The sequence below is a fragment of the Aotus nancymaae genome, unplaced genomic scaffold, assembly GCF_030222135.1.
Source record: "Aotus nancymaae isolate 86718 unplaced genomic scaffold, 86718_ANA_hifiasm-v0.15.2.pri h1tg000063l, whole genome shotgun sequence".
Classification (NCBI taxonomy): domain Eukaryota; kingdom Metazoa; phylum Chordata; class Mammalia; order Primates; family Aotidae; genus Aotus; species Aotus nancymaae.
The window spans coordinates 201552-227019 of record NW_026988477.1 but is presented as its reverse complement, the minus strand read 5'-3'; the positions used below and the strand labels follow the sequence as shown (position 1 = coordinate 227019).

The 25468-nt window shown below is 54.4% G+C and overlaps 1 protein-coding gene across 3 annotated transcripts in view; it reads left to right on the top strand.

The window, feature by feature from the left end:
* CACNA1B (calcium voltage-gated channel subunit alpha1 B) overlaps window positions 1–25468 on the top strand; it is a 251939-nt gene that overhangs the window by 114103 nt on the left and 112368 nt on the right. For all 3 annotated transcript variants that reach the window (XR_010338694.1, XM_064366034.1, XM_064366033.1), the window contains exons 16-20: window positions 6415–6532; window positions 9632–9699; window positions 13145–13251; window positions 21179–21994; window positions 23414–23631. Coding sequence is in view for 2 of the 3 variants with exons in the window: in XM_064366034.1 (XP_064222104.1) it covers window positions 6415–6532; window positions 9632–9699; window positions 13145–13251; window positions 21179–21994; window positions 23414–23631 (1327 nt within the window). In the remaining variant the exon portion in view is untranslated. The remainder of the gene's footprint in view (window positions 1–6414; window positions 6533–9631; window positions 9700–13144; window positions 13252–21178; window positions 21995–23413; window positions 23632–25468) is intronic.

Below are 25468 nucleotides of genomic sequence, written 5' to 3'. Positions count from 1 at the left end.
AATTAAACCTGCGATGAAACAACCATTTCCACCTGTCAGTTTAGCCAAAAGTAAGGAATCTAACAATATTAAGGTTTAGAGAAGAAGTGGAGAAATTAGGGTTTCTTTACGCTGTTGATGGGTTGATAGAACCACTTTGAAGAGTAATTCGTTATATCCTGTCCACTGGAATTGGCACGAGCAGTTCCTGCCAGGTGTATGCCCTGGAAAGTTCCTTGCCCAAGCGCACAAGGAAACCTGCAAAGCCATCCTCGCAGCAGCATTTGTCATAACGAAAAACTGAAAATCAGCTGCATGTTCACCATCCGGGGAATGGGTGAGAGAAAAGTGATCTATTTGTGCAGAAGGGAAAATGGATGCCCTAGAACTAAATGTACTCATAGCATATGTTTCTATTTAAGGATGAACCATGTGCAGAACGATGTCATATACTGTTTATGATATGTATGTAGTAAAAGTGTAAACGCTTGCACAGCAATGAGGAGCACCAAATCCATGACATGGTTTTCCTGGTGGTGGGTGGGACTTGCTGGGAGCTGGGAAAGGGAGAGGAATGAGACTGGGGAGTTCAAACCACATTTTGATGTTTTATTTCTTAAGCTGCGTAGTGGGTACATAGAGGTTTGTTAAATTATTCATTGCATCTTTCTGAGTGTTTAAATATTTTTATAATTGAAAAATAAAGGGATACGAAAAGATGAACTAACTAAACATTTACCAAAAGAAAGCTAGTGTAGGCCCGGAACAGTGGCTCATGCCTGTAATCCCAGCACTTTGGGAGGCCGAGGTGCTCGGATCACTTGAGGTCTGGAATTCGAGACCAGCCTGGCCTACATGGTGAAACCCTGTCTCTACTAAAAATATGAAAAATGAGCTGGGCGTGTTGGCACTGAGGTGGGAGAATTGCCTGAACCTGGGAGGCAGAGGTTGCAGTGAGCTGAGATTGTGCCACTACACTCCAGTCTGGGCGACAGAGCAAGACTACGCCTCAAAAAAAAACAAAAAAAAAGGAAGCTGGTGTATTAATACCAGGCGAAATACAGGTGAAGGTGAAGACAGAGGCATTATTACATGATGAAAAGAGGACGCCACCAGAAGGAACATACTTCAGGGCATGAACCTGCGGGACTTAACAACATGGCCTCAGGACATTGAACAAAAACGGGCGGAATTACAGGGAGAAATAAAAAGTTTACCACCTTATAAGAGAACATGTCTCAGTCAAAGTGAACGATGAAACTGACAAAAGATTAGAAAGGATCTAAAAGCATGAACCAATTGTCACATACACAACTGTACTCAACAGATAGCAAATAGGATATTCATTATTTGGGGCACGTGCACTACGCCTGTAATCCCGGTACTTTGAGAGACCAAAGTGGGCAGATCACCTGAGGTCAAGAGTTCAAGACCAGCCTGGCATGGTGAAGCCAACATGGCGAAACCCCATCTCTACTACAAATACAAAAATTAGCCAGGTGTGGTAGTGGGTGCCTGTAATCCCAGCTACTCAGGAGGCTGGGGCAGGAGAATCACTTGAACCCAGGAGGTGGAGGTTGCAGTAAGATCATGTTTCCGCACTCCAGCCTGGGCAACAGAGCAAAAGTCTATCTTGAAAAAAAAAAAAAAATTGCTGTCTTACAGAACACAAGTTTGGTATTTAAATAAACAGGCACCGTTAATAAAAAGTCATTTAATATCTTCTCCATATTTGTAAGTTAAAGGATTTGCGGTAAAGAAGAAATCAGAAATCACAATGGCCATTACAGAATATTTAGAACTAAACAATATCAAAACTTGTAAGAGGAACCTAAAACAATACTTAAAATTTATCATCTTAATGCAGCTATCAGAAAAAAAGGATAAAAAATAAACAAGTACTCTTAAAAAAAAAGAGTCTTGCTGTGTCACCCAGGCTGGAGTGCATTGGTGTAATCATGGCTCACTGCAGCCTCGAACTGCGTTCAAGTGGTCCTTCCACCTCAGCCTCCCAAGTAGCTGGGAGAACAGACACACACCACCATGACTAGCTAATTCTTTCTGTTTTTTGTAGAGGTATGGTCTCACTGTGTTGCCCAGGCTGGTCTCAAACTTACTGGGCTCAAGTGATCCTCCCACCCCAGCCTTCCAAAATGCTGTTATTGCAGGCATAAGCCACAGAGCCTGGCTTAGCAAGTACTCATATGAAGAATCTAGAAGAAGGAATAATAAACCAAAGAAAAGTTGAAAGCAGGTGATGCTAAGAGCAGACATTTGTGATGTAGATCACTGAAACACCAAGATAACAAGCACGTTCTTAAGGAGACTCATGAAGGAGATTATTGTACAGTGACAACCAAGGAAAAAAATGCACAAATAAAAACTGTAATCCCAAAGGGAGTCATAACTACAGGAAAAGGAGGTTTGTTTTTAACCTCAAAAGAATATTATGGCAACTTTATGCTGTGAGATTTGAAAGGTTAGATGAAACATGCATTTTTATAGGAAGACATTAATTAAATCAGCTCAAGAAGAAATATTTAAAACCTGGACATTTCATAACAATAAAATAAATTTAACCGATAGAGCTCTCTTACCGTGTTTCTGCCTCCTGCCTGGGGCCCAGTCAGTTATAAGGTGATTTTTACCAAGCCTTCCAAGAAGAAATAACGATTTGACTCAGACAATTTCAGAGAAGGGAAGAAATCATTTCATGAGGCTAGTACAACCTTGACACCAAACCCATGCAAGGATGGGTTAGGACAGAATGCAGACCAGAATGCAAGTTCCATGGGGCAAGGATAGTTTAGGACAGAATGCAGACCAGAATGCAAGTTCCGTGGGGCAAGGATGGGTTAGGACAGAATGCAGACCAGAATGCAAGTTCCGTGGGGCAAGGATAGTTTAGGACAGAATGCAGACCAGAATGCAAGTTCCGTGGGGCAAGGATAGTTTAGGACAGAATGCAGACCAGAATGCAAGTTCCATGGGGCAAGGATAGTTTAGGACAGAATGCAGACCAGAATGCAAGTTCCGTGGGGCAAGGATAGTTTAGGACAGAATGCAGACCAGAATGCAAGTTCCATGGGGCAAGGATAGTTTAGGACAGAATGCAGACCAGAATGCAAGTTCCGTGGGGCAAGGATAGTTTAGGACAGAATGCAGACCAGAATGCAAGTTCCGTGGGGCAAGGATAGTTTAGGACAGAATGCAGACCAGAATGCAAGTTCCGTGGGGCAAGGATAGTTTAGGACAGAATGCAGACCAGAATGCAAGTTCCGTGGGGCAAGGCATTTGTTCTGTCCACTGACCATCCTAAGCACCTGAATATTGCCCAACATGGCAGGCACCCTAATGTCTGCCCAATGAAAGAAGATTCATTGAGATCTCATGGCATAGAGCTGCCATAATATTCTTCTGTAATTTAAAAAATCTCTCTTTTTCCAATAGTTACGACCCTTTTTTGCGTTATAATTTTTATTTCTGCTTTTTTTCCCCTTGGTCAGTATTGCTATACAATTAACTACTTCATGAGTCTCCTTAACAATATGCTTTTTTATGGTCTTGTTATTTTGGTGTTTTATTTATCTGCATCACAAATGTCTGCAAATCTAAAACAAAATATTCAAAAAATTAAATTAGCTGCATATATTAAAAAAGAATGGCATAGCTAAACTGTGTTCATTCTAGTAATCAAGAAATTGTCAGTATAATTCCTAACCTCTGTGGGTTAAAAGAGAACATATGTCATAGATGCAGAAAAGTGAAACATTGATGAACGTCAACTTTCATTCACAATAAAGAAGTTATACTAAGAATGGACAGGAGTCAAAAAAGTCAGGTTAACAGTGTCTGCCAAAAACCTATAGCCAAGATGGGTGATAGTTAGTGGATATGAGTTTCTGTTTTTGAGGGGATGAAAATGTTCTAAAATTGACTGTGATAATATTGACACATATTTGTGAGTATACTAAAAACTATTGAATTATACACTTTAAATGGGTGAATTATATCCCAATAAAGCTGTTATTTAAAAGAGACTATAGCAAGGATTATAGATAATAGTAAAAGAAGTATTGTTAAAAGAAAAATAAGGATGCCTAGTGTTCAGGCAGTCGAAGCTAATGTAGAAAGAAAAAAGAAAGACTGGAAAGGAATAGAAAGAACTATTACTATTTGCAAATGGTGTGATTATTTACTATAGAAAATCCTAGATAATATGTTAGATACAATAAGAGAATTCACCACTGTTGCTGAACACAGGATAAATGTACAAAAATACAGCTTTTCTATATAATAGTATTATTCAGTTAGAAAATTCAGTTTATAAGGAAGGTCTCGTTCACGGTAGTAACAAAACTTCCAGGTACCCAGAAATAAATCTCAGTAAAAGTATGCAAGAATTTTGTTGGAATAATTACAAATACTTGGGAGGATGAGGTGTGAGGATCGACTGAGCCTGGAAAGCAGAGGTCGCAGTGAGCCCACTACACTCCAGTCTGGGCAACAGAACAAGACCTTGTCTTAAAAAAAAAAAAAGAAAAGAAAAGAAAAAGAGAACCTCAAAATTGTAATATTGAGTGAAAACAGCAAGTTGAAGACTGATGTGTAGTCTGGTACCTTCCTGTGCGTGTTTGGCACATGTCCTGTATTCTGTTGATGCATATGCATGTGTGTTTGATGTGTGGTGGACTCTAAAGACTTGGTTCCATTCATCCAACAAAGGACTACGGTCCACAATATACAAGGAACTCAACAGCAAAAAATAATGATAATCTCATTCAAAAGTGGGCACAGGTTCTGAATAGACATTTCTCAGAAGAAGACATACAGTTGGCCAACGGATGTATGAAAAAATACTCAACATCACTAATCATTAGGGAAAGACAAATCCAAACCACAGTGAGCATCACCTCACCCATTTGGGATGGCTATTATCAAAAAGACAAAGAATAACAAATGCTGGCAAGGATATGGAGAGACATGAGCTCTCTCACACCGTTGATGGGAATGTAAATTAGTCTAGCCGTTCTGGGAGACAGTGTGGAGGCTCCTCAAGAAACAAAATCTACAACTGCTACAGGATCCAGCAATCCCTCTGCTGGGGGTTTATCCAAAGGAAAGGAAATTGGAACATCGAAGCGGTGCCTGGCTCCTCATGCTGATGGCGGCAGAATTCACAGTAGCAGAGATACGGGGTCAGCCTAAGTGTCTGTCAACGATGAAAGGCTGCAGAAAACGTGGAACATGTATCACAGAATACTGTTTAGCCACACAAAGAATGAAGTCCTGTCATTTGCCACAACATAGATGGAAGTGGAGGTCATTAAGTGAAATAAGCCAGGCAGAGAAAGACACACTTCACATGTTCTCACTCAGATGTGGGAGCACAATGTTGATCTCCTGGAGGGAGAGGATAGAATGATGGCTACCAGAAGCTGGGAGGGCTGTGGGAAGAGGGGCTGCAGAGAGACTGGTGCAGGGAAACAAGCACAGTTGGAAGGAGCGAGGCCTGGTGTCTGATGGCATGGTTAGGGTGACTGTCGCTAACAACAGTATGTTGTCTGTTTCAAAATAATCAGAAGGGAAGATTTGTGATGTTCCCAACACAATACTAAATGTTTGAGGTGATGGGTATGCTGAATAAACCTTATGCTTATTTGGTCATTATACCTTGTATGCATGTATCAAAATAGAAGTACCTTAAAATATGTACAAACATTATGTATCGATAAAAAAATTTAAAAACACCCACAAATAAATAGAAAGTGAAAAAGAGAAAAGACTTGGATCTGTGCCAGATCCCTGGTTGGAGTTGGTCATGAGGAGGGGACCATTGCACATGGGACAAAATTCCCATTTGGGGTGGGGACACACGATGTTTACTATTTTATTTTCTTGTATGTTTCCAAAAAGTAGAAAACAGACATGGGTTTGCTACTGTTAAAAGGGTTGCTTTTAGCCAGGCTGTGAGGCTGGACCCACCAAGCGGAGTGGCAGGAGCTGAGAGCGTAAGGCCCTGCTTCTGCCGGGTGGCCAGGTGCAGCCCAGTCTCCTCTGAACCTCGGCTTCCTCGACTGCAGCACAGTGACGTGGACGGCACTGCTTCGTCCCTCCATGCCTGAGCTCACTGCTGCCCTCCGCGGCTCTGCCCACCTCCTCCTGCTGGGAGCTCCCTTTTCATTTCTGGCTGAAATCCCAGAGCCTATTAGTCTTTTAAGACCCGGTTCTGCAGTCATGTGCTTCTGGAAGCTTTTCTGGAGGACTCTGCGATGCCCAGACTTTGGAAGCAGCATCATCTAAAGACCTGGATGTGCGTGTGTGGACGTGGCGGTGCGCGTGGACGTGGCGGTGTGCATGCATCCATGTGGGTTGGAGGGGGTGTGTGGGGAAGGCAGCCACGGGGGTTGCCTCGTGTTCTCTCCATCCTCGCAGATCCTGACGGGAGAGGACTGGAATGCAGTGATGTATCACGGGATCGAATCGCAAGGCGGCGTCAGCAAAGGCATGTTCTCGTCCTTTTACTTCATTGTCCTGACACTGTTTGGAAACTGTATCCTTCTGTGGGGCTGGGGCAGAGGGTGGTCAGTGTTTGACCCTCCTTTTCCCCATGGCCACCGTGTGGATTCCTCCGGGAGGACTGGGGGCCGTGATCGTGAGAGGTGCGTTCTCAGAGCTGAGTGTAGATGGAGAACGTTCTGCAGGTGGCCTGAGCGCAGGGGTCTGGAGGCTGCGGGGCTCAGCTCGAGGGAGCATGAGCTGCTGCGTCTGGGGGGTATCCAGAGGTGGGGGGGCAGCCAGCAGCAGGCTCAGGACGGACTCTGAGCAGCAGTCGGGGAGCCTCACGCTCAGGGCAGGTGGGTTTTCTCTTTCACATTGATTTAATTGCGCACTTAGGTTTTGGCACTGGGCTTCAAAGAAGAAGCCTTCCCCCTACTGATACCGTCCCCCTTGCAGAGAAACGTAAGGAAAGGTTTTCTGTAGAGGATGACAGTTGGGTTGTTTCGGGACCTTGAGTCAGAGGGTGGGTCTGTGGGGGTCAGGACGAGCCCAGCAGCCAGTGGTGAGCTCTGCCTCAGCCAGGGACCATGATGGGGACAGGGCTGGGACCGAGGAAGATCTGGAGGGGGAACCGCAGCGTTCGTAGGGCAGGCAGGGGTGAGGGCTATGACAGGCAGTGTGAGTGCAGGTCCCCCCCTCACTGGGAGGGAAATTCAGGCCTAGAAGTGTCTCTGGTTCTCAAAGTCACCTGAGCATCACAGTCCCCTGAGGGATAGTAAGCCTGGATTCCAGCCGTAGCCCAGGGTGTCAGAGGCAGTGGGGCTGGGCTGGGGCCTGAGAATGTGCATTCTCACAGGCTGCCCGGGGAGCCAGTGTTGCTGGCCTGGGGAGAACCAATTTGAGAACCACTGTGGCAGAAACTCTGCGAGGCCCTGAGGAGCTGGAGACAACGTCTCACAGTCGACCTCCTCTCCCTGCTTCTCCCCTGACCTTCTCACACACGATGGCCGCCACATGCCTGGCCACTCCATCCGGCGCATCTGTCCTCGTCTCTCTGCCTCACCGGTGCCAGCGCCTTCGGTGCCCCTGCACACCTCACCTTCTTATCCTGTCTCCATCTCCCTGGGTCCTTATTCCTTGCTCCACCTCTCCTAGGCTGGCCCAGCAGAGGCTCCTGTCTTAGCCTCGTTAGTCATGGGGTGGTCCTTAGGCTGCAGCTCAGGTCCTGGGCCCCAGAGTAGGGGATCCAACCTCCCCGGGAAGCTGAGTGTGAGCCTAGGAGGGGCTCTGCTTTGGAGATGGGTGGCCATGGGGCTGGCACCAGAGGCACCAAAGAAAGGCAGCCACGGTCGTCAGAGAGGGTTGGAGGCCTCAGACAGGACAGCAGTGTCCAGAAGGAGGTGCCCTGCCTCGAGACAGAGCAGTGACCAGTGGCTTGCCACAGCTGAGTCTGACCCTGACACTCAGGCCAGGCATGCTGGCCACGAGTGTCCCCCTCCCTGTCTACTCACCGTCACGTCTGCAACACCCGTGTGGCCCTCTGGTTGGGTCCCAAGGGGCATGGCCCTTGGTCCTGCTTTCTGGGCATGGAAAGGCCTCTGAGGGTGTCAGTGGCTGTGGCTGGTGCCTGGAGGTGTCAGCCTGGCCTCAGTGTCCTATCCTGTAGGCTCTGCTGAGGTCTGCGTGGACTTGCCTGTGAGGTTCTGCCCTGGGGAATGGGCTCCCTTGAGCCTCAGGGAGGGGGCACCTGTCCAGCCAGAGAGGGACCTGTCCTGCCAGGGTCATTGTTGTTTGCCTCATACAGAGCCAGCTCTGCTTGGCCTGGCACAGTCCAGCACCACAGGGAGAGTGGCTGCAGCCTGGGCAGGGTGAGTTGTGCAGGCCTGTGGTGAAATGGGCTCAATCACGCGGAGTGCGCGGTTCTGATGGGGGCGGCTTCCTCTCCTGCAGATGCTCTGGGGCATTTGGCAGCGTCTGAGTCACATTTGGTTGTCAGCGCTGACGGGGAGGGGCTGCTGGCCTCAAGCGGATGGAGGCCAGGGGTGCTGCCTGGCATCCCACAGGGGATTGCCCAGCCCCAAATGTCAGCAGGGCCTGGGCTGAGAAACCTGGAGTGATAAGATGGCCAGGATCTAGAGGGGCAGATCCAGGTCACAGCCGGGGTCCTGACTGTGTCGGGGTGGTTCTGGGAAACTGCGCAGGGGCAGGGAGGTGAGCATTTGGGGAAAGGCGGTGATCGGTGAAGAGTCCCTTTTGCAAAGGAAAACACCGTGACTCAGGTCAGTGACTGGACAAGGACCTGGCCCCGTAAGCTTCAAGGAGGAGGCCGTGCGCCCCAGGCGGTGCCTGTGCCAGGACCTGTGGGGGGTGCTCCCTTTGGGCCTTGGTTTCTTCATTTCTAAAAGGTGGGGCAGCACCTCGCACCGGGCTCCTGGGGGGGTCACTTCAGGGAGGGATGCAGTCCCGGAAACCAGATTATGCCATCTGCCATGTTTGTGGCCTGACATGACTCCTGCGATCTCGAGGGGGGACACCGCGAGGGAGAGGCCCCAGGATACCATGCGGGCAAAGGAAGTGGAAAAGGAGGGGAGGTAGCACTAGGTGGCGTCTGTGGGCCTAGGACCTGGGCCTGGCATGTGCTGGCTATGGGTAGGTTTACATGCTCACGGTCTGTCTTAGGTGGCCTCTGCTCATAGGACCCAGAAGGCAGTGGAGCCCCACCTGGAGCCCGTGGAGCAGGAGCTGTTTGTGGGGAGGCTTCCTGTGCTGGCTGGGGCTCTGGAGACGGGAACAGAGCAGGCACACCGTGGGCCCTCTTTAGCAGGCAGAGGCAGATGGCTCCAGCACAGCCTCTGAGCTTTGCGCCTGCACAGTCAGCCAGAAAGAGCTGGGCTGGGAAAAGAGGTTCAGGTAGGCATTAGGAAGGCTGGGTGATGGGAGGCGGAGTGAAGGCGGGATTGGCAGAGAGGCTGGAGGTGAGGAGGGAACGGGGCTGGAGGGCCTACTGGCTGGGCTGGAGTGTATCTGGGGATGGGGCCTGGGGGAGCTGGTAGGTGCCAAGGGAAGGAGGCTGGAGGCTGGTTGGGATCTGGGGAGGTGACTTCGGGGCCATGTGGGGCAGAGGTTCTCTTCCTTAGCTGGACCCAACCAGATACTCTGCTGAATGTCTTCCTGGCCATTGCTGTGGACAACCTGGCCAACGCCCAGGAGCTGACTAAGGTAAGTGGGGACAGGGAGGGGTGGTTGCTGTCAGCCCGTATCACTTGGATGTGGCTGCAGTCAGGAGGAGGCTGGGTCCTGGGTTAGGGCCTCGTGTGTCCCCTGTCCAGGAGCATCTCCTTGGGTCCTGGCAGGCAGAGGTTAATGTGCTACTCAGGGGCTGGAGGCTGGAGCTGAGGTTGCGGGGAGAGCCAGAGCCCTGAAGGCAGATGGACGGGCAGGCTCTCAGAGAAGCCAGCACTGGGAAGAACAGCCTGAACGGCAGGGCGTGCTGGGAGCAGGAGGGGCCTGAGCAGGAGGAGCAGCTGGTGGCCCTGTCCCAGCACAGCTGTGCCACAGTGGGACAGCTGCTGCTTCAGGCAGTGCCCAGCGGGTGCCATTCCTCTCATCCCTGAGCCCCGCAGGGGATGCGATTGTACATGTCTCCCTCTGTGGTATCCCTCTTGATGACACAGCCCCCGTCTGGTCACGCTCCCCTCAGCCCTGGACACTTGTGGTTGGGCCACCTGCCGTCTCAGTCTCAGGCTTGTGCGTTGACTCAAGCCCCAGCTCCTGGCAGAGGGGATGCTGCCTTCTGGTTTAGCGTGAACCACGCCGCAGATGTCCCGCGTGCATGCTGTGTACGTCAGCATGTGCCTGCGTGGGTGCTGTTCTGTGTGCGTGTCACTGTGTGTCCTCTTGTGCCTGTGCACCATGCTGGACAGGTGTCTGTGTACACCTGTGCACGTCTAGGGGTCTGACACAGTTCGTCACTCCAGTCCAGCGTCTCTCAATGCCTTCCCTGTTCCGGGCTGAGAGAGACAGGTTCAGGACTTCTGTCCACAGGCAGCAGAGATGCAGGTGTGCCACGGAGCTTCTCCAAGAGTGTGTGCTGCACGGGTATCCCTGCTCCCTCCGGCCAGCTCTGGGAAGGCATGGTCCATGCAGTGTCAGCTGCAGCCTGGGCCTCCCTTTGCTTCTGCTCAGCCTTCGTACCCCCACGCCTCCAGACCTGGGTCATGGCTGCACCTGGGGGCCTGGACTTCTCCCTGGCGCTCTGATATCTAGCTTCTGCCTGTTCCTGTCTTCCGCCTGGGCCACCTGGGTTGGGGGAGCCCAAGCACCCACAGAGCCCTCCTTGGTGCCGGGGTTGCCTTGGAGCCCAGGGCCCCAGCTGTCCTGGGTGGGCTGCACTGAGGTGCTGGGGCCCCACTGTCTCTGGGTTCTGTTGCAAGGGAGGCTGCATGGAGGAAGCCATGTCCTGGGTGGGCTGCACTGGGGTGCTGGGGCCCCACTGTCTCTGGGTTCTGTTGCAAGGGAGGCTGCATGGAGGAAGCCGTGTCCTTGGGGCCTTGCATCCTCACACATGTAACCCTCATCGGTGGCCCCCTTTTACATAACTGGCCTAATTTAGGAATTTCTTCTCTGAGAATTGGGGCCACTGGAGGCCTGTCTGTGTCTGGCTGTGGGGAATTTTTCTGGACTGGCCAAGAGCCCCAAAAGGTTATGGCTCCACTACCCCCTTCCTTTATACTCCCACAGTGTATGGCAGCACTGTGTATTTTTTGAAGTGGGGATAAACTTGAATTTGTTTGTAGACTTTCCAGGGGACTTCAGAACACTGTCTGGAGTGACTGGCGAAGTCCCTGCTCCAGAGGGCTGGGAATCTGGATGGAGCCAGATCCTCGAGGAGGGACCTGGGTGTGGCTGTCTCATGCTGGGTCTGGCTTTGCCTGCTCTCTGGGCTTGAGGTTTAAAGGTCTGTTCTCTGTGGAGGAAGATTTGCAGGCAGCTAACAAGGGACTTCTTCTTTGCCAGTGTTGTGCCCTGAAAGCAGATTCAAGGACATTTTAGGGAATGCTGGGAATGCTAGCTCCCAGGGGAGCCAGGTGGGCCTGGGCTTCGGGATTTTGAGGAGACAGTGGTGGCCCCAGCTCTTTAGATGGACGACATGGAAGTAGTAGCTTCCTTTCTGGGGCCTGTGGTCTTATCCCAGAACTACTGATCTGAAACCCAGGTGCAGAGCGTGTTGGTCTTGTTTCGTGACTTGGGGTCAGGGTCAGAGGTCTGCTAGATGTCCATTCCCCTTCCCAGGCTACGGGCAGAGGAAACTGCACCTGCCTGCACACAGGCACATAAGCCCAGCCCTGAGGGCAGGAGCCATGTGAAGCTCAGGGCCAGGCACTGCAAGTGGTCACCTAGGATTGGGGGAGACAGGGAGGGGCTTCTCACAGCCGCAGCTCGGGACACAGGGACAGACGTGATCTTCTGGGTCCAGGTAGAAAAGCTCGAAGGTGGCGCGTGGCCCCACTGGGCACCCTCGTGGTGGCAGTGCTTGTGGGCAGTGCTGGGCCTCTCGCCCTTGCTCTTGGCTTTGTTCAGGTGTGACAGATGCTCCTGGGAGGACAGGTGGGACAAAAGGAGGGACAGATTTGCATTTCGATGGGCAGCTTTGAGGTGCCATGGTACAAACAAGCTGAAGGCTGGGTGTGGTAGCTCATCCCTGTACTTTCAGCACTTTGGGAGGCCGAGGTGGGAGGATCACATGAGCCTAGGAGTTCAAGACCAGTCTGGGTAATATAATGAGACCCTGTCTCTAAAAAAAAAAAAAAAAAAAAAAATCAGGCTGGGCACAATGGCTCACGCCTGTAATCCCAGCACTTTGGGAAGCTGAAGCTGGCGGATCGCCTGAGGTCTGGAGTTCGAGACCAGCTTGGGCAACATGGTGAAACCCCATCTCTACTAAAAATACAGAAGTCAGCCAGGTGTTATGGCATGCACCTGTAATCCCAGCTACTAGGGAGGCTGAGGCAGAAGAATCACTTGAACCTGGGAGGTGGAGGTGGCAATGAGCCAAGATCGTGCCACTGAACTCCAGCCTGGGTGACAGAGCAAGACTCCATCTAAAAAAAAAAAAAATTAAAAATAAAAATTAGCCAGGCATGATGACACGTGCCTGTAGTCCTAGCTGCATGGGAGGCTGAGGTAAGAGGATCACTTAAGCCTGGGAGGTTGAGGCTGCCATGATCTGAGATTGTGCCACTGCCCTCCAGCCTGGGTGACAGAGCGAGACCCTGTCTCTAAAAAAACAAACAACAACAACAAAAAACAAACAGCAATGTCCAGGCAGTGGCCGGGTACCTGGGCTGGAGCTCAGAGTAAGGTCAGGATAGCACAGAAGTGGGGCCGTCACCTGTGAGTTCCAGGGAGATGGCACAAGCAAGAGGACACCGAGGAAGGAACCCCAGCGACCATCACCTTTGAGTCTCAGATGCAGAAAGGGAGGCCCCGGAGAGCTCCTGTGGAATGGGTCGTGGGGGTCCGTGTTAACTCAGGGCTGGCTGCCTGTCTTCACTGGACAGAGCTGCACTATGTATGTGTTTTTGAGGCCCCCAAAGGAAGAGCTGATGGTGTTAAAGTGTCTGCAACACTGTGAGGGGAACTGGACATCTCTTTGCTCAAACAGGATGAAGAGGAGATGGAAGAAGCAGCCAATCAGAAGCTTGCTCTGCAAAAGGCCAAAGAAGTGGCCGAAGTCAGCCCCATGTCTGCCGCGAACATTTCCATCGCTGCGTAAGGCTCCTGGGAGCGGATCGTGGGGTGGCAGTGGGGCTGGGCCCTCCCCAGGGCACCCTTTCCAGAGGCTTCCTCAGAGGGCCCCTGGCCTTGGCCGGTGAGGACACAGCTCCTCCCTGGAACTGGGATGAGAGGAAATGGCTCCCTCCCTGCAGGAACCTTGGAGCAAAGGGCTCACCGGGGGCTCCAGGGCTTTTTCTCAGTGTGAGCAGGGCCAGGGGTGGCCAGGCACAGCCCTCACATGATGGCGGGATTGTCTCTGCCGTGATCTTTACTCCCCGGATGGCCTCAGGGTGGTTCCAAGCCCCTCTCCAGGCAGCTGTGAATCAGCTGGGGGAGGAGTCAGGAAATTGATTTTATGCACAGCTTTTCTGAAATGTATTTTATGAGCCAAGAGATTCTAGGTGATACCTGAGCAGCCCGAGAGACTTACTGCAGTTTCCAAAAATGTCTCTGCAACTGTTTGGTGTTAGGACCGAGTTTAGAGGAATTTGTTGTGAAAACTGCTCATTCCACAGAAGCACGTTTGGAGGTGTTAGGGGCTTTAGAGTTTGGGCAAAGTGTCCAGCCCAGGGCTCAAGGCTGCAGTGAGCTGAGATATGGGGTCAGTCCCTGGGAAGGGAGGCAGGAAAGTCTGGCCCATGGCCTGGTCATAGGGTGGGCCACAGAGTGCAGAGATGCCCCTACTGGAAGCTTGTTCTCTGGGCCCAGCTGAGTTGGGCTCATCTGGCTGCACACCCAACCCCCACACATCCCATTCCCTGTGCTGATGGGTGGGTCCCTGCTCTTCAGCCGGCTACCCGCCCTGCCGGGAACACAGAGCACAGCGTACATCTGTAGCGACATGTGTCTGCACTGCTGTGTAAGCATGTCGGCATGTGGATGAGTGTGCTAGGTGTATGCGTGTGCATTTGAGAGTTGCACAGAGTATGTGTGTGAGTGCATGTGCTGAGTGTGTGCATGTGTGTGCACACCCATACCAGCCCTGATCCTGCCTGGACATCACCAGGAAGATGATGTTTGTGGAGAGCCTGTCTCCAGCCTAGCAGAAAGTGCTGGTCTTTAGGGCAGAAGCAGCTAGAAGAGGCTGTAGCCCGCCAAGGACTCAGGCAGGGATGGAAGGGGAGCCCGGCAGCTGCGGACACAGTGGCCGTCACGCAGAAGCCGGGGCTCAGTCCTCAGTTGTTTAATTTCAATCTTTCCTCATCTTGGCTAATTCAGTTATTTGGTCCATTAGTTATTTAGTCTGTTTAGTTTGGCTGCTTGGTCCAGGGGTTGCTGCCAGGGCTCTGTGAGCTCTGCCGGTGGGTGGTCTGCAGCAGAGGGGCGAGTGGTATGCTCAGCTCCTGGCCTCGTGCAGGCCTTGGGTGATTCTCTTTAGGACTTACCTTCTCTGCTGTCCGTAGAGGTCAGCACTTGCCCCTTGGCCCCTGCTGCTTGCCAGACCTGCCTCCTCCTGGGGGCATGGGAGGGTGTCCACTCCCATCCAGGCTGAGACCTTGGAGAAGAGGCTACCAGGGCCCCGGGCAGTCATGGAGAGTGAGTCAGGCTGCCTGAAAAGGAGGGCTGGACACTTCCTTACCTGTCGCCCTGTCCCTGGTTTGGAGACACTGCTGTGCAGGAACAAGGCTGAAGACGGGCATCCTTGGGCACAGGGTACATCGACATCCGCTGTCGGCCTGAGCACCACGATGATTCCTACGTGAGGAAAGAGCTTCTTTTCTCCTGGGGGACCCCTAGGTGTTGTGCCTCACGGTAGGTCCGGAGCCAGGCATCAGCTCCGGCACCAGCATCCTAAACTCAAGCAGGCTGCAGCCCTCACATGTGGCAAGGGGCGGCGAGCCCAAGCCAGCCCAAGGCGTCCAGGCCTCAGCCCCTGTGGTCCCTGCCTGGGGTGCAGCTGTGGGCCCTCATCCTCAGCCCACCAGCTAGACCTGACAGCCAGTCTGATTCCACCACAAGAGACCCTGCAGGAATCAGCCTTCAGGGGATTCCTTCAAGGAGGGCCCTGCACCTGGCGAGGCCTGGCCCCGCTGCTGCTGTTTGCATGCCTGTGTTGTGCTGAGACCTCCGAGGGCTGAAAGCTGTCTGTCGTCTGTCCTCGTCTGCTTCCTGTTCTCCTGGTGGGACGAGCAGCAGCACTTCCTCTGCCCTGCACTCATTTCTAGCACCCTGAGCTGCTGGGCTGGGTGAGAGCAGTGCCCTTGAGTACCTTTTGCCCTGCCCCTGCCCCCCATAGCTGTGCCGCGTGGCCTCAGAGCAGGGGCACTGCCGGGCTTGGTGCCCTGGATGCTGGGAGGACTTAGGGTGTCCTTGGTGTTTGAGAGACTCTCAGTGATGCTCCGTGTGGCTTGACACAGATGGTGCCCGAACCTACCTCAGAAGGGCGCTCTAGCGTGTGGCCTGTGTTACGTGTCCTGGGCCTCAGGTGACAGCTGCTTGAGTGGATGCTAAGCCTGGTGGCATCTTCTGGTTTTCTGCTGGGTCAGCCTCATCCTCACGTGGATTTCTGAACACTGGCATCCTGCAGAGTCACACACCCACACTCACAAACACACAGGCACACACATAGTCACACAGACTCACACATACACACACAGGCACACAGTCTCACAGTCACACATACACTCACACATACATACACATACAAACACAGGCACGCACATAGTCACACAGACTCACACATACACACACAGGCACACACAGTCTCACAGTCACACATACTGACACTCACACGTACAAACACACAGGCACACACAGACACACACACAGAATCACCCAGAATCACACATACACACACACACAGGCATACAGTCACACAGGCACAGAAACACCCACAGAAGCATTTACACAGACTCACACTCACAGACACACCCTCACAACACACAGTCTCACATTCATAATTATAATCATCCCACTCTCTCAATCACATGCACACACAACCACACACATTTATACACACAGTCTCACACAGCCAGTCTGATACACTCACAGTGTCACACTCACACTCCCTCTCACACACACATGCCTGTTTGCACCAGAGCCTGTGGGCAGGTGAGCTGCTTTGACTGCCTCACAAAGGCACAGAGACCTCGGCCTTGAGAACGAGGAGCTGGGGCCCACTTGGCCCTTCCGCGGGAAGTTAATTGGAGGGAAGTGGCTGTAAAGGGAGCTTTGGTTTCTTTCTGCTGGTTTTGGAAAAGCCTTCGAAAGTCACTTGGAAATGGCTGGAGCTGCACCCAAAGGGAAGGTGGGTTACGGTGTAGCTCGATTTGCCCTGGAGGCGTCTTGGTGGCCTGGAAGCGCCTGGGTTGCAGCCTGGGGAGCCCTGGGGCGGGAACCAGAGAGGGGCCCAGGTGCTCGCCGGGAAGGCAGGTGGGTGTGGCAGCAGGGCCCAGGCGGCATCTCCGGAAGGGGCACCCTTGCCTCCTCTGCTAGCCTGCACAGCTGCCCCATCTCAAGGGCCAGGAGACTGCGACGGTGCGGGGCTGTTTGGAACTGCGGGAGCATCGGTGTTGGCTCCTCCCAGTCCCATTGCCTGTCCTGGGCAGTGTGTGCTGAGCCATAAGGGACGGGCCCTGAGCTAATGGCTTCTGTCTTCCAGGCATTGCAGGGTTTGCTGTCTCTCTCCAGCCTTACTTTTCTGCATGTGTGGAATTGGTTCTCAATTTCTCTTTCACCCCGAGGTCTCGGCCGGTGCCCGTCTGACGGACGTGTCTGCGGCCTCCTGTCCAGATGCACACGGCAGCCTGCGCCTACACTGGCGTGGCCCTCGGTGTCACTGGTTCTCTCGGAACTCTCTGTGGTGTTCTCACTTCTGTCTGTTCTGTTTTTTGCATGTGCAGTTTTGTAAAGCAAGCTCGAGGTACTGTATCTCGCAGCTCATCTGTCTCCAGCGTGAACTCACCGTGAGTCGCTCTGCTATGATATTCCATCCATGGCTTCATGATAACTACATGCAAACTCCTTCCTTCCACTCCTAACTCTGCTTTCTCACCACAAGTCATTCGCTTCATGGGGCAGCTCCAGGCCAGCCTTCCGTGGCCTGAGTGGGGAATGGTGGGCTTGCTCCCTGATGTCCTCAGGTCCTGCCGTGGGGTCAGACCCTCTGCGCTCAGCCCCTCCTCCTTTCCCTCCTGGTCTCTGTCTTTTTGTCTGCTGACTGTCGTGTGCGGTCACTCTGGTGTCTCGAGCGTGTCTGCTTCTCCTGAGTGGACTGGGCGCCATGGGCTCGGGTCTTCTTGTGGTTCCTGCGAGGTCAGGGCCCTGTGAGCAGGCACGGCAGGGAGTGCTCTCTAGCGGCTCACTGAGGACGTTTATGGGTCCTTCCAGCCCCCTTACTTGGGAGGAACTGTGTTTGCGATTCTCAGGAAGTCCTTGTTCTAGCAAGAGCAGAAAGCTGGAGCTTACAGTAGACCAACCAGGGCCCGAGGCAGAGCTGCGGAAACCCAGGGTGGCCCTCCAGGAGTGACTGGCCAGCCTCCCCTTGGGCAGCTTCTCATGGGGAAGTGCTCGTGGATGGCTGGGCCACAGGGGCTTCTCCTGGAGGGCAAGGCCAGGCCCTGCAGGTGAGGGGTCCCTGAAGTGGTCAGGTGCAGTAGGCCACGTGGCACCTGATGGTCATGGCCAGGTGTCCTGTCTGTGTCCTGATGCAGGTGAGGCCCCCACTGCCCTGCCCCATGCTTCCTTGCTGGCAGCCAACATGGAGCTGGGCTCAGTCTTCCCACGAACACTGCTGCTGGCTGTTGGAGGCACGGATATCTCCAGGGACAAGAAAGCATGCTGGATCCTGAATCCATCCACAGGCTGAAAAAGATGCAGATGGTGACTGGGCTCGGTGGCTCACGCCCATAATCCTAGCACTTTGGGAGGCTGAGGCAGGTGGATTGCCGAAGCTCAGGGGTTCGAGACCAGCCTGGGCAACACGATGAAACCCTGTCTCTACTAAAATACAAAAAATTAGCTGGGAGTGGTGGCATGGGCTTGGGAGGCTGAGGCAGGAGAACTGATTGAACCTGGGAGGTGGAGGTTGCAGTGATCCGAGATCGCACTACTGCACTCCAGCCTGGGTGACAGAGTGAGACTCTGTCTCCAAAAAAACAAAAAAATATGGAGATGGCAGGTATCCATGGTGTTACACCAGGGCTGCTTCATGTTGTCAACAGTTAAGGGTTGTCTGAGCCCAGAGACCTCAAAGCAGGGCCACAGAGCCCCTCGAGGCCACTTCCAAGTCCTGCAGTTCCCCATAGCACCTGGCTGAGCGTGGCTGAGCCGTCCTCCCCGGAACAGCTGGGTTGTGCCTACCAGCTGAGGCCAGGACACGGTGCGGGGGGCAGTCATCCATGTGACCTCCCTGAAGATCCCTTTTAAACCAGGACTTTGCCTGGATTAGAGTCACCAGCCACACTGGTGTGGATAGGTCGGTGTGGATACATGCCAGGTAGAGCAAGGACAGAGACAGAGGCCGGGGAAATGCAGGCTGACTCAGACACCATGCAGAGGCCCAGCACACAGATTCCGAGACCTAGGGGATACCTCCAGAGAGGAACCTGGTGGTGCTGGCTGAGTGAGGGCAGATGCAGATGGTCTCTGGTGATACTAGGGCTGAGAGCAGCAGATAGGCCCAGAAGGAGCAGGCCAGGTGAGCCTCAGGGGGCTGCAGTGGGGTGGGCAGGTGGCCCTGGCGTAGGCTGCTCAGCATCTTGCTCTTCCTGGGTAGTGACGGGGGAGCCTGCTAGCCCGACAGCGCCCTCAGTCCAGCAGACAGCCTGGCCTCTCCCTGCTTCAGGTGTTTTCCTGCATGAGACGGAGCTGCACCTGAATGCCAGGGTGAGGGCGGAGCTATGTGGTCTGGAGCCCACCCCACCTTCACACAGACCCTGCGCCTCTGCATGTACCCCACGATCCTCACTGCCTGTCTTTTTGGAACTGCGATGCTGGTCCCCAAGAGTCATGGCTTCATCATAATGGGCCACCGTGCTGACCGAGGGGCTCAGAGCCCAGGCCCCCCTCGGGCGCTGGAGTGGACCGGGAGGCTTGAGGCAGTGAACGGCCTCCGCCCTCGCAGGGCTCCTCTGCCTGATGGACGCCCTCGTAGCTGCCTTCTGTTTGATGCCACCCAGCACTGTTGGCAGTAGAGCCCGTCTGTCTTGGTCCCGGCTGGGGTCGGTGTATCCTCTATGGGTCAGTTGTAGAGCATCCTTGGGAGCAGGGGCAGCACAGTTTCAGTGCATCAGGGGATACAGGTCAGGGCCTGGGTCAGCAGACAGCCCCTACAGGTAGCCCCGCCTGCCCCCACCCCACCCAAGCTCTCAGGCGAGGCACAGACACCACACCTGCTTTCATTTGTGCGAGGTGCTGCCCCTGGAAATTGCTCCCACTGCAGCCTGGACTTCTACAAAGGGGCAGGATTTATTGTCCACCTGCCTTGGGTGGGCCGGCTGCAGGGACTGGGCTTTCCCACAGCTGGCTGCCCTGTCTTTGCAGGTCACAGTGGCGCTCAGACACCCAGGGCCCCAGAGCTGGTGGCCGCTGGCCTGGCCCTCTGCAGGCTGTGTCCGTGCCCTGTGCTGTTAGTGCAGTGGCCAAGGACTCTTGTCTTCTTTAGAAACGTTTTTCCTTTTTGCCCTTGCCAGTGTCTGATCCTGACTCACTATGGGACCCTGAGTAAGTGACAACTCTGTAGGCTCAGTATCTTCATCTGTGAAACGGGAACAGGAGTAGCACCTGATTCTTGAGGAGCTTGTAAGGACTGGATGAAGTGGGCACTGTGTCCAGAGCACCACGTGGCAGTTACAGGAGACAGATGCCACGGCCCTCACTGTCGGTGCCTTGGAGGCTCCAGGGCAGGCCTCTGGCCTCAGATGAGGTTTCTCCTTGGCGACGGTGGGGCTTAGTGTTGGGCTAATAAGACCTTATCCACAGGTGGTCTTACTCAGCAGAAGTCCCAGAATGCAAAGGGCTTCTTGTGCACTCTGGGCTATGGAGCCCCATGTGTGATGCGTGAATAGAGGAGGTGCCTGGGCCCGTGACATTGGAGTAGGGGTCAAGGCCTTTGGTAGCCCCTGCAGTGAGGGCCGAGCCTAGACCACTGGCCATCGCTGGTGCTGGAGGGCTCTGAGGACCATGTTCTGGCTCTGTGCCCAGTGGAGGGAGGGGGTCTCCATGGAGTCAGGAGAGAGGAGAGCATTGGTGACTACGGGAGGGGGGCATTTCCAGCTTCAGACCTGACTTCTGGGCTCCTGGTCACTGAGCCAGGGGCAGCTGTGGGGCTGCGGCTGACCACCTCTGATACTGGCGGAGAGCCTGCATTTGCTCCTGAGAGGGCCAGGTGCGCCCCTGGCTGCTGTCTGCTCTGCCCCAGCACCTGCCTCCTGGGTTCCCTGGCAAACAGCCTTTCCACCTGGCTGGTGGCCTGCCTCCTGGAGATGGTGATGGAGAAGCAGCTGCGTGTCCCGCCCTTCCTGTAGCAGCTCTGCTGGTGCTGGAGCAGGGGCCAGCTCCCCAGGGAGACTGCAGGGCCTCCCTGACCCCCATCTCTCCATCTGCCCTGCCCTTTTGGAACGTGCCCTTCCCTCCCGCGGTGGCCTTTCTGGCCAGCCGCCCACCCACCTGCTTGGCCTGTGTGGTGCATTCCCACTGTCCTGTACCTCTCTGCCTCCTTGAGCCCCCCCCAGGGTCCTCCTGACAGGCTGGTGCTGTCGCCTTGTGGGTCCCGTGGGACGCCGTGGGGAGCTGGGCTGAATTCTGTTCCCTTGGACTTTGCCCACCTGATACGCGTCCCCTGAGTGGTGTGGGGGCTCCCGCGGCCGTGCCTCCCACCTCCCCGCGCCATTGCTCCATCGCTGTGTGTCCATTGTGGCCTCCCTGGAGAGCAGCGGGCGGGTGGCCGGCGGGGCCGCACTCACCGCCCGTCTCCCCGCAGCAGGCAGCAGAACTCGGCCAAGGCGCGCTCGGTGTGGGAGCAGCGGGCCAGCCAGCTACGGCTGCAGAACCTGCGGGCCAGCTGCGAGGCGCTGTACAGCGAGATGGACCCCGAGGAGAGGCTGCGCTTCGCCACCACGCGCCACCTGCGGCCCGACATGAAGACGCACCTGGACCGGCCGCTGGTGGTGGAGCTCGGCCGCGACGGCGCGCGGGGGACCGTGGGAGGCAAGGCCCGGCCGGAGGCTGCGGAGGCGCCCGAGGGCGCCGACCCGCCGCGCAGGCACCACCGGCACCGCGACAAGGACAGGGCCCCCGCGGCAGGGGACCAGGACCGAGCAGAGGCCCCAAAGGCGGAGAGTGGGGAGCCCGGCGCCCGGGAGGAGCGGCCGCGGCCGCACCGCAGCCACAGCAAGGAGGCGGCGGGGCCCCCGGAAGCGCGGAGCGAGCGCGGCCGAGGCCCGGGCCCCGAGGGCGGCCGGCGGCACCATCGGCGCGGCTCCCCGGAGGAGGTGGCCGAGCGGGAGCCCCGACGCCACCGCGCGCACCGGCACCAGGACCCGGGCAAGGAGGGCGCCGGGGCCAAGGGCGAGCGGCGCGCGCGTCACCGCGGAGGCCCCCGAACGGGGCCGCGGGAGGCGGAGAGCGGGGAGGAGCCGGCGCGGCGGCACCGAGCCCGGCACAAGGCGCCGTCTGCGCACGAGGCCGCGGAGAAGGAGGCCGCGGAGAAGGAGGCCGCGGAGAAGGAGGCCGCGGAGAAGGAGGCCGAGATCGTGGAAGCCGACAAGGAGAAGGAGCTCCGGAACCACCAGCCTCGGTGAGTCTGCAGCTGGGCGGGGTCGGGTAGGGAGGGGTTGGCCGGGGCGATGCGGGCCCCAGCGCTGGCTGCGAGGATGGGGTCCGTGGGCGGAGGCTGCAGCCGTGGCCATGCCGCCCTGTCCGGGGCCGTCCGGGCTGGGGTCTCCGCATGCCGTTCAGGTGGGGTGGTGACAATCCCGCCTTGCAGGGTTGACCTGTAAAAGGCTTGGCAGGGCGTGTGTCCTCTGTGATCACCGGCTGGTATTTAAGAAGGGAGCGCTTGTACCCCAAAACCTAAAATGCAATTAAAAAAAAAAAGAAGGGAGGGCTTAAAGGGGAATTGTTGCAACTGGTTCGGAAATAACAAAGTGGCCCAGGAAGAAGAGAAAGTCGGGGATTGCTGTGGAGGAAGGAGAGGCAGGAGGGCCCGAGGGAAGCCTGAGCAGGCCAGTGGGCTAGGTGCAGAGCAGGGTGTGGGGGCCAGGCTGTGTGATCATGACAGAGAGGACCCCAGCTAGCCCAACTTGCTCCCTGGGGCAGGACTAACTGACTCTGTGGGGGGCCTGGGGTAACAGTGGCCCAGAGGCCAAGACCAGCAGTTGCCAGGTACCCAATGGCCACAAACCAACCAGAACACTGGCTGCTGGAGGCCCCAGCCCAGACACCGCACTGTCTTTGTGTGTTAGTGGGTCAGCTCCATCCCTGACTTTTAGACTAAAGACCCAGAGGTGTATAGGGTGATTAAAAAAACAGACAGAGCCGAGGTGGGTGGATCACGAGGTCAAGAGATCGAGACCATCCTGGTCAACATGGTGAAACCCCGTCTCTACTAAAAATACAAAAAATTAGCTGGGCACGGTGGCGCGTGCCTGTAATCCCAGCTACTCGGGAGGCTGAGGCAGGAGAATTGCCTGAACCCAGGAGGCGGAGGTTGCGGTGAGCCGTGATCACGCCATTGCACTCCAGCCTGGGTAACAAGAGCAAAACTCCGTCTCAAAAAAAAAAAAAAAAAAAAAAAAGACAGAATGCCAGCATAGCAGAGCAGGTAGTCATAGGTTTAATTGGTCTGCATAGAGCTTTGAGGGTTTTGGTCGACAGGATTTTGGTTATGTACATTATTATTTTTTTTTTGGAGACAGAGTCGCACTGTTGCCCGGGGTGGAATGCAGTGGCTCAGTCATGGCTCACTACAGCCTGGACTTCCCGGGCTGAAGCAATCCTCCTGCCTCAGCCTTCCTAGACTGAATAGCTGGGACTATAGGCATGGGTCACCATGTCTGGCTAATTTTTTAATTTTTGTAGAGATGGGGTTTCACTGTATTCCCCAGGCTGGTCTTGAACTCCTGGGCTCAAGTGATCCTCCTGCCTTGGCCTCCCAGTGCTGAGATCACAGGCGTGAGCTACTGCGCCCAGGCCTAATGTACATTCTTGATTGCAGGGAGCCACACTGTGACCTAGAGACCGGTGGGACGGTGACTGTGGGCCCTGTGCACACACTGCCCAGCACCTGCCTCCAGAAGGTGGAGGAACAGCCAGAGGATGCAGACAATCAACGGAACGTCACTCGGATGGGCGGTCAGCCCCCAGACTCAAGCACTGTTGTACACATCCCAGTGATGCTGACGGGCCCTCCCGGGGAAGCCACGGTTGTTCCCAGTGAGTATCTCCCTGTGCCAGTGGGGTAGGGTCCATCTTGTACAGGTCCAGCGACCCCCATTCCTTCCTGCTCCACAGCAGGCACTGGGGACCCAGTGCGCCCCTGTGACTTGTTCTCCTGGCTGGAAAGAGTCCCTTGCTGTCAGCTTCTGCCCCTTGATGTCCTGCTGATTTCTGGGGCCCCAGAGAGGACTGAGGTTGAGCTGCATTCTCCTTCCTTCCCACATTATTTGCATGTTGCCAGCTAAGTGTCAGGTGCTGAGTTAGAGTGCTGAGAGCACAGCAGGAGACAGACAGTCTTGTCAGGAAGACAGACCACAGAACAGGCACAACGCTTGGTGCTTGTACAAAAGCTGCTGAGGACTCTCTCCACAGCCTTGACTGGGGCCAAGAGCGAGGAGGTGCGGAGGAGGAGCCTCTCCGCCGGCGTGTGCCCCCTTGTTCGTGGGCCTGTGCCGTCCCTGCTCTGAGGCTGCTCCCAGGCCTTTGTTTGAGCTGCCTTCTTTCCTCCCCTTGCTCACGCACATGCTCGTGACATCCGGAGTGAGCAGTGATTCCGTGCCTACCTGTGTGCAGGCCCTGAGGGCACAGGGGACCTGTCTTCAAGCCAGTCTAATAGGGAGAGACCGGCAGGTGACACATACAGGCCCGTCACGTGGTGGAGAAGGGGCATGGGCATTTCATAGGCATCAAGGAGGAGCCCTCCTTTCTTAAGTACAGACAAAAAAGGGGGAGAAGAGAGGCCATAGAAACAGGACTCACATGAGTGCCAGGGAAAACATTTAGGTCTTAAGCAGACCAGATGGACTCATGAGGTGCCGGCACATGTGGGCCCATGTCTGTAGACACATCCACACACACAGACATGCGTATGCCCGTCTGCAGACGCGTCCCCATGCACAGACGGGTGCATGCCATTCTCTCTTGCTCAAGTGCTCTCACCTGGGGCCTGTAGACTGGTGCACAATCCTGGGTATAGCCGTGGAAGGCACAGCCTCTGACTGCTCGGCCTCCCCTTTTCCTTCGCTTCCTTGGAGAAAAGCTGCCCATGGTTCATTTTATGGTTCACTTCCCATGGGCCCAAGTGAGTCTGCCTGCCCGGTTCCCTCATCTGATTCTCTGAGGATCAGCTTGAGGATGAGCCCAGGGTCCCTACCTGGCCTTTATTCGCAGGAATCCAGATGTGGCTCCTCCCCAGGCTCTTCCCGCAGCCCCTGCTGGCAATCACTGATCTTTTCACTGTCTCTACAGTTTTGCCTTTTCTAGACTGTCATAGGATTGGAATCATAGAGTGTGCAGCCTTTTCAGATCGGCTTCTTTCTATTAGCAACGTGCACTTGAGTTTCCTTCGTGTCTTTTTGTAGCGTGACAGCTCATTTGTTTTTAACACTGGACTAATATTCCATCTTTTGAACATACTGACGTTTATTCACCTCTCGAAGGACATCTTGTTGCTTCCAATTTTTGGCAATTATGAATAAAACTGCTGTAAACATTCATGTTCAGGTGTTTGTGTGGACATAAGTTTTCAACTCATTTGGGTAAATACTTAATAGCATGATTATTATGTTATATGATAAGACTATGTTTATCTTTACAAGAAACTGACAAACTATCTTCCAAAGAGGCTGAACCACTTTGCATTCCCACCAGCAATGAATGAGACTTCCTGTTGCTTCACATCCTCGCCAACATTCAGTGTTGTCAGTATTTTGGATTGGAGCCATTCTAGTTAAGCGTGTAGTGGTGTCTTGTTTAATTTCCAATTTCCTACTGGCATAAGATGTTGGGCATCTTGTAATGTGCTTATTTGCCATGTGTATGATTTTCTTTGGTG